Source organism: Telmatherina bonti (genome assembly GCF_933228915.1).
Source record: "Telmatherina bonti genome assembly, chromosome: 2".
Lineage (NCBI taxonomy): Eukaryota > Metazoa > Chordata > Actinopteri > Atheriniformes > Telmatherinidae > Telmatherina > Telmatherina bonti.
Window position 1 is genome coordinate 34,849,568 of NC_136620.1, and position 16,532 is coordinate 34,866,099.

At 39.1% G+C, this 16,532-nt stretch overlaps 1 protein-coding gene across 1 annotated transcript in view; it reads right to left on the reverse strand.

Moving 5' to 3' along the window:
- The window catches only part of furinb (furin (paired basic amino acid cleaving enzyme) b), a 97,634-nt gene that overhangs the window by 28,825 nt on the left and 52,277 nt on the right, over positions 1–16,532 (reverse strand). The window contains exons 4-6 of the mRNA XM_079253980.1: positions 14,102–14,197; positions 10,418–10,546; positions 8,979–9,055 (exon numbers count right to left, since the gene is read on the reverse strand). Of these exons, the coding sequence (XP_079110106.1) occupies positions 8,979–9,055; positions 10,418–10,546; positions 14,102–14,197 (302 nt within the window). The remainder of the gene's footprint in view (positions 1–8,978; positions 9,056–10,417; positions 10,547–14,101; positions 14,198–16,532) is intronic.

Genomic DNA, 16,532 nt, shown 5'->3' on the forward strand with positions numbered 1-16,532 from the left:
CGAAGGCAAAGTAAAGTGATTTCTGAGTGTCTGTGTAGTGTTGTGTTTAATAAGGGGTTATGATGACGGGTCACGGTGGGGTTGAATGAAAACAGCGGGGCTTGCTGAGTTACTGAGCAATATGGATCCATGCGGAAGCTAAAGTCTGATGTTGTTATGTGGTCTTTGCAAAAAAGCAGCAAGGCAGAACGTGTTTTCTTTCTCCATAAAAAGGATGGAGTGAGGTCCACTCACTAGTGGTAGCTCGAGCCCCCCGTAAAGACACACTAATAAGGTGATGCTTGATGCACTTGGAGGAGCATGTAATTGAAGCACAGTCATGGCAACACAAAAAGGACCCAGGACACTTAATCTTACTCCTAACTGCAAAATGAGTGAAAACAATTAATAAACCCGTCCAAATGACATGCGTATTGGCTGATGAATAATTAAACAATTTGTCACCATATTAATCCTTTTTAAAATGGCACTGAGCTTTTTGTTAACACAAAAACTACATTAAAAAAAAAAAAGAGACAAATTTGGCATTACACTAAAATATCAGGGTGGTTTAGATGGTTTGGTCAGTGCAGAAACCCACCAGAGGATTGTCAGAGAAATTGTTATGGCTTTTGTTTGTATCAAGTATCAGACATATATGCATTGATTTGCTGTAATCTTGCTGTGTTTTGTATCTATGCACAAAGCTGTCTTTAGTTATATTATTCTTGACTGGAATGTGCTGACAATGACTAAGACAGAAAGAGTTTCCTGTAGTGCATCTGTTTCTTGCCAGTTGCCTGCTTGACCAGTTGCTTAAAGTTAAAGGTTAGGGAGTGGGTGATTGATGCTTAGTGAGCTCAGTTTAGTTCTGAACAAGAGAGAATGAACGTTTTCTGTGATGTGCCCAGCAATAGAGGAGTTTTGAAAACTATATAAACTAGTAATGATCCCCCATTCTGCAGAGAGATCTCTCTCCAAGCTCCAGCGCGTGCTTGTATTAGTTTATAGTAAAATACTCATTGTAAGAAGACAGTTGACTCTTACAACTTCTTAAGACCCGAGTATTTCCACCAGAGGATACAGCTATGGCAACGCTAGACAGATGTATTGTAGCTGATCAGGATAAAACTTGCTTATTGGTACAATACGGCACTGTGATGCACTGCAGCAGCAGATTCTCAGTCCAAAACAAGTGGAGCCAAAACAAAAGAAGAAACCCGGCTTGGGGCTGTTTCAAACAACTCCTAGATCCTTCTATCTCAGGGAAGCATGAACAATGTAGACTCATTTTTATACCCCTACTTGAAGGGAGGTATTTAGCAGAAGAATAGGGTTAATTCAGTGGAGTAGAACTTGGATTTTCTCCAAACAGCTTCTGGTATTTATGCTCTTCAATCACCCTAACAAAGAACACAAGTGTGTGTCTAAAAAAAGAGCAGATAAGGGTTTTTCCTCACATTTTGTTAAATTCTGTTTTTACACTCTGTTGCACCTTTAGGCAATAGGAAATGGAAGGAGAAAACATGCTGCCACACTGACCAGTCGCAGTTTCTCCCTCTAGTTTCTGCATCATCAGATGTCAGATAACCCTTTCAATACATCTTTTGAATCTTTAAAACTTTTTTCTTAATGACTTTTGGATAATATTTTAATCTTTTACCTTCTGTTGTATCTTCACAAGTTGGTCTTTTGTTCTGGAAAATAATTTGGGTTGCACTTCTTACAGGATGCCAGATAAAGAAAGACTCTCCAAGCCAAGACAGACATTAGTTCAGATCGGCATAAGCACTGCAACAGTACACACACCATTTATTTAGGCAAGTATGGCTGGGCGATACGACGATATATATCGCTTGGAAGGTAGAAAATCTCTTTTGTTTCATATGAGGCTCTATTGTTTACGCCACGATAAGGTGCTTTACAAGTGTATTTTACGGCAAGATACGCTTTACGACATGCGGCAGATGTGTTTCAGAGCAGGATAATTCACTAAAAGATGACCAGCCAACCAAAACTGATGATTTTGTTCCTAAAAGAGTGGAATTTTCTGTTGCCTGGATGCGGTTTGGATATAAAAAGACCAACGTGGAACCGACAACAGACTAGCTCACAGTCCCAACAACAGACTCCGACATAAATAACTATTTTCATCACCTCCGCAAGAATCAGGATAAAGAATACAGAATAATGAATAGAGTCAACGAGCAAAGCAGCGTCAAATGGTGGAGAAAGCTCATAATAAACCCCAGATGCAAACGCTGCAACATGCTTTTACCCGTGAAACACCATACGGCCATAGTTCCCGCAGATGAAGGAGATCACTGCTGCCGTTGCCAAATTCATCTGACAAATAACTGATGACTGACAGAAAAATACACAAACAATTTTATATTGTTATGTATATCTTATGGGGATATGAAATTAGCTTTATCAGGATATGAGATTTTGGCTAGCCCTTCACCCAAAGTATACACAAAATAAATTTTAAAAAATGTACGTTTAGATAGGAAGAAAAACATCAAGACTAAGTTAATACATGAGCTGAAAGTATTGTACCATTGTAGGTCAAATCCTCTGTATTTATTTTAAAGCAAACCTCACCTGTAAGGTGCTGCACAAACTCATCTCTTTCAGATAACAAGCAAAACTCAGGAATATGAACAAGACCCACATTTAAAAACAAAGAAAAATGCAGCATTTCATTTGTAAAACCTATAAAACACCAGATGCAGAAGTTTTAAAGTTCGGCTGGTGTTATTGTTAGCAGATTACGGAGAATGAGCCGTCAGCCTGCCATGTTGCTCACATAGTATTTGGAACTGAAATATGTCTGACCATGATTAGAGATTTTGTGTTTATAGACAGCAGACAAACGTGGCCGCACTTACACTCATGTAGTGTTTGGGTTGTGTTGTATAGCATGTGTGCTAAAATATGCATCGCCAAGTGTGACTAATATCCAACCAATGCTTGGCTAAACTGTAGGATCTGTCTCTTGGCATTGCTCTGTTGGTTTATCTGTTTCAGAAGGACTGAATAGCATCCGTTCACTGTTGCTGCCAAACGGATTAGGCTATTTTCTGCTCTTCTCAGCTCAGCTGTGGCTTTAGGCAGGTCTGTTCAAATGGTTACACAGGAGGCAAGTGGAGATATCTTTATTGCCCGGGTGAACACAGGTCCTGTCTCCAGCACCGTTCAGAAGATTATCGGATAAGATTGCTAATAGCAATTAAGATGTCAGTTTTGAATACTTTTGCTCTGAGTAAACGTATTTTCTTTCCTGCCTACCTACAGTGATCACTGCCAAATCATCAATGTAATAAGCAGGAGGCAGCACCGTTATCAGTCCGTCATCAGGCAAGTATAGATACTTGGAGTCACAGTAAGTAGTCATTAAATTCCAACCTGGAGGCAATTTAGACTCTCCAGTCTGTCTGATTGCACGCTTTTTGAAGGAGGACGTATGTGTGGATCTGCAGGGGGAATTTTCTGAGTCTATAAAGAAGAGGGTCACATTTTGTAACATACACTGAGGTAACAGCATCAGCTGCGCTACTGCAAAATTAAAATGTTTTATTACTTCATTGTATAAAACACTATGATTAAAGAGGAAAAATCCATCCCTAATGCTGCTATTGGGTCTGCATCTAAACAATTTAGACAAAGTCATCCAAGCAGCAAAGCATGTTTAATGATTTCAAATGGCCTCATACCCGTCAAAGCAACTTACTGGGAAGAAACAAATGGCTAAATATACAGAAGCATGTGAAAACAGGCCATCTTCAAACCCTGCAGACTCAATTGCTTTAACATCCTATTCATCAGTATCCAGTCAGCTGGGTGGTGGTTATATTGATTGTCTCTGGGTGATCAGTAATGTCTTGTACAATGGGGTTCAGCTCAGGACTGTCACATCCAATCACGACAAGCAATACTTTACTAAAATGTTCTGAAAACAGCAACTTTAAATCACACTATTGCTTTTGTTTAAAAAAAAAAAAAAACACAGCAAGGAAGGAAGACAGAAGGAAAGCCAGTGGATTTGAGTTTATGGATGAAGTCCATGCCAGCATCCACTCTCCTCCCAAAAAATCAGCAGTCTGGAAAACAAACAAGCTGCCTCGAGTGGAATAAGCAAGACAGAGGCAAACAGAATTCTTGGATTCAGGCAAGATAAAGCATGGTGGCTACGTCAACTATGATTAGTAAATTGGTTGTAAATGCTGGAGATTATTTTACACATTTTAGAAAACTTGTTTGTGCACCACTTCTTCCTCCGCTCCTAAGCTCGGTGTCTCTGCACACAGAAGTAAAACATTCAGTGCTAAAGTCAGAGAATACTTCTGTCAAACTGTCAAGTGGTGGCTCAGACTGACAAATATGGTTTCATCCGAAGACTCACTCAAGTCTCTATTTGACTTTTCATTTACCAAAGTAAAGTTTATCCTCTGCAGTAAACAACTGCTGCTTAAACCCACCCTAACCCTCCCGTACACACACACACACACACACACACACACACACGCGCACACACAGCCTTTATGTGTCTTTTTTTTTTAAAAAGCACCTTCTGCTCCTTAAAGGGAAAAAATTTTAGTAGCAAGCTCTCGACATAAGAACAGGAAGGCGAGGAATTCTAATTCCACACCATATTATGATCTTTTAAACGTGTCAGATGTGGAAGCAGCAGCAGCAAGGAGCAGGTGCGACCCGCTATGTCAAACACTGGAAGCGTGCTGATGACGCAGGAGAAATTTGTCTTTGACTTTTATACTTCTTCATTCTGTTTTTTTTTTATTTCTGTACCATCCCCTTAGACACAGATTTATTGCCTCCACAAAGACTTTGATATGCATGCAGAGTATGAACAGCAGGGATGTGCCTTTTCAAGGGAGCTGACATGCAATTTAATTTGCATTCCCAAACTAAAGAAAAAAAAAAAAAAGGTTAATTCCAGGCGTTAATCACTTGTTTCGGCCAATGACACAATGTCTGCAGAAACTATTTCACCCCTTTTTCTATTTTCTTCTTCTATCAAACTTTAGAATGAGAATGCAGAGGTCCGCGTTGTGAAAGCTGAGAACAGTTTAAAGACTCATTAATAATGACAAACACAAAGGCTGTGTGGAAACATTTAGCCTCGAGGGTAATTGATTTCTCACCTTTTGACTCCAAACTGCGTTTGGATCAAGTAAGAAGTGTGAATAATTCACATGTGGAATCAACAGAATGTTATTATGCAGATGTACATTATTATTATTCATAATTCATCAAGTACATGTAATTTATATCTTTATAACTTTAATACTTCCCAGTTCCCTGAACTACTACTGTCCATCCAGAGCTAAAGTGATTACGTGTTTAACAAAATAAACTAAAGACGTGTTTTCTGCAGCATGTGGTGCATTTACCATTTTCTTGCCCCCTTGCCTTTCTGCTGAAGCAGCACTTTCGTGGTCAGCAAAACAAATAGCCATGTGCCATGAAGGACAAAGTAATTTGTCGAGGCAAGAGAAGCGTGCAAACACTTTTCTCTGTGTATCTCAATGCCATCATCCACATTAGCCATTGCACCCTCCCCTTTAGCCTTGAATTTAGCCTGCATTAGTATTCATGTGATGATGGTTTGACTAAAACTAAGGGTTACGAGGTTGTGCAGCATGCCAATCACTTTCTAATAAAGCCTGTCACTACACTTTCATGCAGGCATGTGGATCTCAATTAATGACTGCCTGTGAAAAGTTCCCTTCAGGAGCTAATGGCTCTCCACAGGGAAGTTAGAACAGTGTGTGTGTGTTTCTGAATACATCTGAAGAAGAGGGGGTGGTAACCCAGCGAGCTGAACTGTTTGGTTACACACACTTTCTGCTTGTGCTCCCTGAAACTCAAAAGGACATACCGGTAGTTTGAAGAAACAGCGAAGAAGTGAGCTATTTTGTGACTTTCAAGACCACGAGCTCCTGCCCTAATGTGAATTATTGCAGTGATAGGGTTGTGCTTTGGGGCTGATTCACTGCCTCAGGGGCTGCACATATTGAAGTCATTGGTTCAACTTTGAATTTAAGATAAGCGGTACACCCAAGAAAACCTTGGATGGGAAAGAACTAAAAAGGCTCAGAGACCAAGACTGTGTACACACATTGCTGAGTTTTTGTAACACCAAATATCTATATTTATAAAAAAAAAAGAAAAAAAAAGCCCACAGAACTTGTTTTTCAAAAACAAATCCATCCACACCTATCCACATAACTGCAAACCGTTATGCAGCAGTAGCGCCTCTAATCCGATCCAATCAGAATAACCCTCCATCTAACGACGTCACACAAAGCATGCATCGAACGTGATATGGTTAAGTGGCGAAAAATAACTGTCCTTAATGTCGTCCTTCGCATTAGGTCGTGTATGTGCAGCGGTACTGACAGCAGTGTAAAAACAAACAAACACAAAGAGCCTGGACGACAGAAAACGCCGACATAGTTTTCAGGACGTCTATGCTGTTGAACACAAAAGTCGCACATGTGATGTCATTGTATTTCTTGTTGGAGACAGTGACGTTTCAAAACCTAAAACCCCGGTTATATATGTCGCCGTGCAGGCAGAGTATTCGCAAATCTTCACTTTGGTCGGAGTATTCTTTAGGATTGTGTAATACTGCATTTTCATGTGGATGACAAATTGGAGAAAACATCTTCAATTCTAGAGATACCCGCTATGTACGGACAAGCTGTAACAGTGTTTTTGGCAAAATATCAAAAAGAAAAATACTTCTGTTTAAAAAAAAAAAAAAAAAGAGCAAAACTGGCAAACAATGAATTTATAAGACTGAAAAAGTTCAATTTCCTTGAGCTTTTCCACATTCTTCTGTAGGAACTTTATCACAGGAAAACTGACAATATAAGAAAAAAGTGACTCAGCACAGAAACATACACAACAGGAACCTCACACCATCAAAAAATACTTATTATTAAAAGTATTATATCACACTGCAACAAAAACTAAATGATATATTTTGATGCCTAAATCTAAGAAAGAAAATGGCCCAAAAATATGTTTTTAAAACGTATACTATAGCTGTATAGTAGATATTATTCTTGCCAAAGGTTTTCACTGCATGGAGGTTTTTGTTGACTTTGATGTACTCAAATAAATCATTTTTACAATTAATATCCAGATAGGCATATTCTCCATGCCGCCCAGCTCTCTCGCTGCTCTGTGAGGCTTTTGGAAACAGCTGTACTCTGCTTGGCAGCCCGTGGGCAGGAGGTGAAATCAATTCTGCCATCTTCTGCTCTGCGGCCAGCCCAATACGTCTGTATCACACTGACACGGAGGTGGAGAAGTAGACCCGCGTGAAGAAGAAAAGGCAAACATTTTCATGATGAATCACAAATAGATTACCTGCTTGACCATACTTCAGCCAGCCTTCGACTACGCCTGCCTCCCCCTCCAACCTTCAACAATAACTGTCAACTCAAGACAGAGCATCTCGATGGAAAAAGCCCGAGATGAGAATTCAAAAATCAGCCTAGCGTGTGATCAGTACAAATGAAGCGGCCTTCATGACTCTGGAGAACGCCCGCCTCTGAATCTCCTTTGCTTTTTGTTGTCCTATGAATATATTCATATAATCTGATTGTGAGGGGGATGCGAGCCTTACTCACTGATGGCTTGTATTACTCTTTGGTGATTTACATAACTCACAGGATATAATTTGTTTGGTCATTCTAAACACTCAGCCTCCAGCGCTGCAGACACAGGGACACACCCTTTCTTTTCATTACATGCCCACAAACTGATCTTGTCTAAAATAATTGCTCTGGCAATTCCTCTGACAAGACTAGAGCAAAGTGTGTGTGCGAGAAGTGTGCTTTCGTTATGAGAGCGTATGTGTCGGTTCTGCAATAATGGCATGGTCCACTTCAGGAGCTTAAGTGAAACATAGTCAGGGAGTTATCCCCTCCAATAGTACTTTGTTCCATCAGCAAGACAGAGCAGGATCTACTACACTCTGACTTCGCTCTGCATGGCTGCTCAAGCTGTAGACAAGGACAGGAAAACAAGGCGTCTGCTCAAAAACTGCTGATGCTTCTGCCTTTCAGGAGAGATATATGCTGCAGATGAATATATCACATTTCAAATAAGGAGAGGAAAAACAAGGCTTAGCTGTACAGCAGCTTAAATTACTCATAAATTCATGGAAGAATATCTTAAAAGTCAGTTGAAGAACAACAGACTCAACTGGCTGATAAAAATGAGTGAAGCTTATGTAGCTTCTCCCTTTGACCAACTGCAAGTGGAAACTGTGCTGTGAAACCATGAAGAAGAAAAGGAAGAAAGGAAAAGAAAAACAGAAAGAGTTAGTGGCAGACGTCCCAGAAGTGATAGATTGAGACAAATCCTGCTGTGCATTTTGGAGGCAGAAGCAGCTTCTCATCTACTCCGGGGGAATTGGTCTAAAGCAGGAGACCGAAGCGTTTGGAGAAATGGAAAAAGGGGGGAAAAAAGATGCTTAGGGTTCATCTTTGCTGGAGCTGTAGTGTTACATCATTTAATTGGAGCAAACACGTACAAATGTGGTCTTCAAGATTAGAAAAGAAGAGCATGAATCACAGGAGGGCAGTAAACAGAGTATTGTATCAGCAACAAATAATGCCAAAGGAGCTGCGAGGGCTGGACCTTGAAAGCCTGCTGCAGCAGCTGGGCTTGTGGAGTAGCTCCAGAAAAAGGGACCAAGATTTAAAGAGTCTGGTGAATGATGGCACCTGTGCTTTCAAACTTTATGTAATTAGTTTCTAAATGTAAATGTATGAGCCGAAGGAAGGACCATAAGCTGAGCAGACTGGCTTTTCAGTGCCTGCCAATGTTCGCTGAAAGCTGGAGTCGGATAAAAAATAAAAGAAAAAAGGTTGAACAAGGGCGGTTCGGTAAAAAGGACGTGTCCTTCCCAAATATATTTCAGACTTATCAGTCTGCGTTTATGAAAGTTGCTGCAGTACCTGTTTTCATTTCGCTGTGTGTATCTTGGTTGGGGGTCTGCATCTCCATCATTAACATCATAGCTTGCTTCAGGGTCCTGCAAGAGACACGACACACGCCGGTTTGATCATTTTAAATCTCTCTTTTTGGGGATTTATTTATCTTTGCTTGCAACAGATTCTGTGGATTTTGGTCAGGAATATTTTTAGTTACTATAGATACCATTTCCACAGGAAAACCTATTTTTCTACACATTAAAATGTGCTTTGCACCCTGAAAATAGTGTCACTGGCCTCAATTTTCACTGTAATATGACAGACAAGTGTCTAAATTCAATCAATTCAATAAGACAAGCAAACCTATCAAAGAGCAACAATCACCACTCCATTGTCAGACCGATCCAAGGAATGTGAAACAAAGCACGTCCAGCACAAATTGTTTTTTTTTTTGTCATGGTAAAATAATGAGAACTAGGTTATTATTAGCTAAACCAGGTTTTAATCTTTGTATGCGTAATTTGACACTGTGCAAAATGTGATGATCGATTTTATTGAGTCAAGAGGAACAGGCTGTTTTAAAGAAAAGATGAAAAATGTAGATTTGGTGAAAAGCAATTAGTCATGTTAACTGCTGAGTGGTTATGTTAACCAACCTACTCAAAGTGTCAGCTGCACATAAGAGCTCTTCAATTTCACAGTTAACACATTCCAGCATGATTCTCACTAAGTGCATTGTTTTCTGAGTCTATTTAAATGTGGAGGCAGATTTTGTTACAATCATAGCTAACTTTGTGTAATAATTTGAGTATTCTCCATGATATAGCGTGAAACTCATACTTTACATAGAATTTCTCAGTGGTATTAAGCACAGAAATGGACTTTGTAGCAAAAGTTGCACACAGACATCAAATGATTACATTTAATCATGCATGACTTAACCATTACAAGTTATCTTTGTAATCTGTGCAGGTTAAAGGAGGCTCCTTTATGTGGCATCAAAATTGTACTGCATATTGTTAAGGATGATCTATATCTGATTATTTCTGACACCAATATCAACCGAAAACAAATATTTTTGGAGTGATTTGTGCCAAACAAACAAAAATATCTGGAAAACTACACATGAAATCTCCTATATTCAGTCATTTTGAATTATAGGAGATGTAGCTGAGGAGTTTGATACATAATATAAGTAGGTTGTGTAAAAGGTATGTTATGAAAAAAACCAAAAAATGATACCGATAATTTCTGATATTGCATTTTAATGTCTATATCGGCAGACAATATCGATGTGCCAATAATTTCAGACATCTCTATATACTGTTCTGTACATGCTAATGAATAAAACACAACATGCGTACTTAAAAAGTACAAGGAATAAACAAGAAACATAACAAATCAAGCATAAGCAGAGACAATTCATTCAGAGGTGCAGCTGAGCTTGTGTATTTTACACTCACGTAATTACTGATGAGGTCAGGATGGTCCTTTTCAATGCCATCATCCAGGATGGTCACCACTACACCTTTTCCCGTATAGCCTTGAGTCCAAGCTGCTTTTGTGTTCAGGTCTTGATGTGTTGGGTTGGACTGGAAGAGACAGAAACCTTTTGTTAAGCTGTCAATCTGTTGTGTCTGAAGTCTTCCAGACAAACTAATGGAAAAGGCCTGTCAGTGAGCATGAGGCCTAAATGGTCCACAAAGACTTAGAAAGCCCTGCAATGTCTGATACAAAATTTAACATCAAAACCAAAATAGATTAGAATGAAATCATGAATAATGAGGATCCAGTTTTAATGTGGAGTGTTGATGCCAGCTGCCGACTACTGTGTCTTGCTGCTGTTATGCCATCGGCAAAAATGCAGATGACCTGTTTTAGGTCAGACATCTTGGGGAGTGTGTTTGTCACAGAAGAAGTAAACAGTGTAAAAATTTCAGTGGAAGTCAAAAAAAAAAAAAAAAAAAGGTTCAGAGTGGGAGCAAAACATTGTGTTGTGAAAGGTGTGAAGAGAAGTGAGCACTGCAGGTTACAGGGATGGTTGTAGATAAACACAAATAGCACGAGGGCAACAGAAAGACAACCCCATTCCTCTTTTCATACATGTATATTCACCAAGGGTGTAGCTCACAAAGGTAGCTTAACGTGGCTCTATTGTGCACACTTCAGTCTAATTTGTTTTAATATGCAAGTCCAGAAGGGCAAGAAATAATCAAGCATCTTTAACAAAACCCTTCATTCATTTTGTATCGATGTTCTTGGATCAGCCTCTGCCAGAAACATGCAAACATAGAAAGCGCTGCCCTATGTCCTGCCTGCAGGCTGCGTCTGATTGGTCAGCTGCTAGAAGTACTTATACTGGTGTTGCTTACTTCTTGTGAATGTACACAACATAGAGAAGATGACAAATCACTGAGTCCCTCCCCCGGGACGTCACTAAAATTTCGAAGGAGAAAAACTCTCAAAACTCATGGAAACTGAACATAAAGCGTGCTGGAAAACTCAAACATGCGTTTAGGTGATAAAAAAACGGCGCCGCTCATCTGTCTGATGAGTATTCAACACTATAACACTGTAGAAAACATAATAAATCCAAGGATTGCTCTAATACATATTTAACAAATGCAGAAAACATTCAGCAGTGGCAGTAGTGACCTTCTGTTTTAGCAAATTAGCTTCTCAGAAAGTATAACTATATTTTATTTCCAAATATCAAAGAATATCTGAGAATATTGTTTCCTTATCTGGTACACATCTGTAAATTGTTTTATTATGTAAAGCACTTTGTATTGTTTTTAAGTATGAAAAGTGCTATACAAATAAAGTTTGATTTGATTTGATATTGTATGATCGGGACAAACAATCCCATCATCTTGTGGACTGGAACCAGTCAGAGCTGGCCACTGGAGGAAGCATTTTCATACAGTTTTTGCACAATATCAGATTTTTACCTATTTAGTCCCTAAAGACACAAGAATGTTTGAGTCTGGCTGAGCTGAGGTGTGCATAATGCATCCAAAGAAAAAAAAATCTAAAACAGCTCTAAATAGTATAAGTTGGTTGTATATTAACTACAGAGACAGTAATAGTGGTATGCGCCTCTAGCTAGACGCACTTTGTTTTCTTTTTTTCTTTTTAAGTTGGATGTGTGGAGTACTATAAATGAAAGGAAAAACTATTTAAGTGCGGTGAAATTTAGAGGTTTAATGCTGAGTGGCAGAGCAGGTTTCACAACTTCCATTCGGTGGTGACTTATGTCTGGGACAGTCGACGTTGTCATTAATCCGTTGCAATGAAAGAGGTTGTGGGCAAATGAAAAAGGAAAAAAAAAGTGGAGATTAAGGCAAATTCATTCCTGGGAAAAGCTGTGAATGATGAAACAGACATAGTGTCAAAACCATTTGATATCAATGTTTCATAGGTGATACTGTTCAGTAGAGGATCAATCATGACATTTCACTTTACATTCAACCCCACAACCTGGGGTGCAATGAATTATACATTTAATTCCAAAAACGTTGCGTTAAGATGGATTACAAAGTTAAATCTAATCCTTCCTCTAAAACACACGACTCCTATTACGGTTCTCTGATTGACCAGAAGAGAATGAAAATATACTAAAGCAATGATAATATATATACATATTCGAAAAAATATCTCAAAATGAATGTTTATGAGGAAATCGAGTTTGAAAGACACCATATGGAGCCGATGAAACGCTCAGTCAGCGATGCAGATTATAGAGAAAATGACGTTCTTTCTCAGCTATTAAGTCGCTTTGGATAAAAGCGTCTGCTAAATAACTGTAGAATAGAATAGAATAGAATAGAATAGAATAGCCATCCCTGATTCTGGAGGGGAAAATTTGTCTTCTGAGGATGATTACTGGTCACCAGTGAAAGTTACGTTTCTCTGAGAAATCCCGAAACATCGTGATTTAACACTAAAAAATTGTAGGAGCAGCATGGGTCCAAGTAGCAATAGAAACAGCTGCTGATGATGGCTCGGTGTACGGTCTGTCTTTTTATGGTAATTTGGTCAACTAGTCCAGACCAGTCCAGACTAAACATGGAGTAGCAGCATTCAGCTGTTATTCTGCAAACAAGTGGAACAAACTGCCAGTGGAGATTAAAGTCTCAGCACACCTAGACACTGAAATGCAGGTTAAAAAAGTTTATTTTCTCATGCATCTGCACAGTAATTTTAATCAATCTTGCTATTAATTATTTTTATATAATTTATGATTTAATTGTGATTTTTCTATTTGTGTTGTCTTTTATCCTTTTTTTTTTATTTTTATTTTTTTACAGTATCTGAAACGCTTTTAATGTTTTATGTAAAGCACTTTGAACTGACTCGTACATGAAAGGTGCTGTACAGATAAACTTGCCTTGCTTTGATTCAAAGCAACTTACATGGAAGAAGTGATCAATTAACCCAAGTGTCTCCAATTCTAGTCCTTGAGGGCTACCATCCTGCAGGTTTTAGTATTTTCCTGCTACGACACACCTGACCTAAATCAACAGCTCTTTAACAGGCAGGTGCAGAAGATGTATGTGAATATGACCTTGAATACAGGTAAATCTTAACTGTATTTAACAAAAGGACCCCGGGAAGCTAGCTGCTGCAAGCTAATGGGGATCCATACAAATATCAAGTGTGTTGTGCCAGGGGAACACCAAAACCTGCAGGATGGTAACCCTTGAAGACCGGAGCTGGTGACTACTGAATTAACCATAGCTTACAAATGAAGAAAGGGATTAATTAACACCTAACATGCAAACTCCACACAGAAAACCCACTATCTCCTCTGATAAGGCTCAAACCAGCGACCTTGCTGTGGGGCCGCAGTGTGAACCTCTATGCCACTGGGCTGCCCATTCCCTAACATTACATAACATTTTCTTTTGAAAACTTGGACCTAAAGGGTTAACATCAGGTATCCTTCTGAAGCTTGAAAGTTGCTTCCTCACTTAATGTAAATGAGAGCTTCTACAAAGCTTAGATTTTTGTTTGCAGGAGGATTTAAAAAACATCATTCTGAATAAAGACACGATAAGCACTTTATTTTTAATTGAAAAGTCTTAATTTTATATAAAGACACACCAATGAGTTCTGAATAATAGAAATAGGAGAACACTACATACCAGGTACCACTGCTTGGGAAAATCAGGGTCTGTAGGGTCTTCAAAGACATCCCTCTTCTTCCTTCTTTTCACCACCTGCTGCTCTGCCCAGAGGACCTAAGATACACAGACACATACAAACCCACACGCAAATAAAATTCACAGTTTACGCAGCTGTCTTCGCATGATAGTGTGTCATTATTAATGTTCCTATATCAGAAATTGTAACAGAATTTCGACGAGGTAAAACATGGTCCCAGCTGTGTTCAAACAGTAATAACCAGAAACAGATGCTGAGATGTGAAGGAAATGATAATTTATTTCATTGCTCAGATGCAGATGGAAAGGAAGGAAAGTGGCTGTGGTACTGCACGGTGTACCGTCATGGAGGCCTTTGATGTTGGGAGGGCTGCTGTCATAAGTAGAGGTTTGGTAAGGCAGGGTAATCAGCAAAGCTGATATCACATTCATAGCAATGTCACTTTAGAGTTTTTACTTCTGAGGTTGGCAAAACAGTTTCACACATCTTTGCCAAACCTCTCACAAATGTCACAAATTTGATGCCTGTACACATTCATTTTTCATGCTTGTGTTTGTACATTTTGACAGGTATTTGCATCTGTGAGTCTGACTGACATCAGTAAGAATGCTTCAATGCTGCAGAATTTATACATTATGTGCTGAATGAAAAATTCATCATTTCATACCTAAGCTGTGAGAATGAAATCAGATAAAGGCATTCGGGCAATAGCCCCTTAAGCCTGTGTCCGAAAATACTTCAGCCTCTAAAACACACACCTGCTACACATCAGAAGATACTAAAAAGTGTGCACGTTTCACTTGACTGCACATGCTGTGATTTTATATCCAAGGTGAGAAACTATTGTGTGAGGTCATGATGGTACAACAATTTTAACAATAATTATTCAGTTAAAGGTGTATTTAATCTGAAGATGAATTGAATCAATCTTAAATTATTCGCACAATTGTAATGCATTAGAATTGTAAATTGAAAAAAGCATCCTTTTGGTGCTTTTCGACTTGTATGTAACAGAAACTCAAGGGAAGAAAATCTTTATTTCTGCATTTCCTTTGCAGTGCCCAGACAGCTGCCACAGTACAATAAGTTAATTAAGTTTTTTGGTTCTTTTCAATAGTAAATCTTGGCAGTGTTCTTGCTGCTGTCAGTGCTGTCAACAGTTGCAAAGCTTCTCCACATCTCCAATTTCACGATGACAAACTCCTCTAACATAAATGTTCTGTACAGCTAAAGAGGATGTAAACTCAGTTGAAAACTTTTCCTAAGAGAATGAAGCCATAAACCTTATTCCAATGACCCAAGACTAATTAGCATTTATCTCATTTCATTAAATTTAACTTCACATGACTGACCCTACTGCACTGGGGCCCACTGCCCACCACATTAGTAACAGAGCAAAATTACAACCACAACATGGATCAGATGATAATATATAAAGAGCCATTTACTGTAGGATATGAGGTGTTTCATTTATGAACTTAATTACGACGAATGATTGTACATGGGCACTTTTACTTTGATAACACCCCCTTGGGGAAAATTAGATCAAAATGCAAGCAAAGCAATTCCCGGAAATAATGGAATGTGTTGCTCAACATTTCAGCAAGATCCCTTAATTGAGAAAAAAAGAAGAAGAGAAGGTCTAATGATGATCCTCTCAAGAACAAGTGATCTATGATACTTTAAATCCAGAGAAATGAGCTCTACCCTGAGGTCTGGGGCAAGGATGAAGACTAGGCAAACACAACTGCACAAAAAAGCAATCATAAAACAAGAGGGAGGTCTCCACATGGGTTAGGGCTGCAATCTGCATGAGCAATAAACTATTTGTTCCATCTCCTGCACAGTGGCCTGAAGACTTTTTCTGGCTGATGACTGAAGAGAAACCATGCTGGTGTTATTTGTAATACAGAGTATGGTATACTAAGATCCAAGACTTTGATTTGTGACTGTGTTTCTATAGTTTCCATAGAAAGAAGGAGCCCATCCGATCATTAGCGTTACCCACTTAGATGACGACGCTGATGTTGGGCTAACACTGAGTGAGAGGTGGGTACAGCCTGGATAGACTGCCAATTCATCAAAGGCTAACCCACAGACAGACAACCATCCACCCTCACATTCACATCTATGCCCAGTTTGAAATAACTACCTAACCTCATCATGTTCTGCAGCACATACTAGTTATGACACGGCAAGGGTTGCTGATGTATTTACTCCTCTGTGCCGCAGAATACTACATCAAAGTGGCAAGCAGCTGCTGCTGTTCCAAAGCTGAGAATCAGTGAACATGCAGTGTAGAAAAAGACAAAAAGAACAAGAAAACAAAAAAATGTTGATATATTTACCAGTGCACTTGATGCAATACTAGCCAGCTTATATCACACTTGCATATTGATGTGGCTGCTGGAT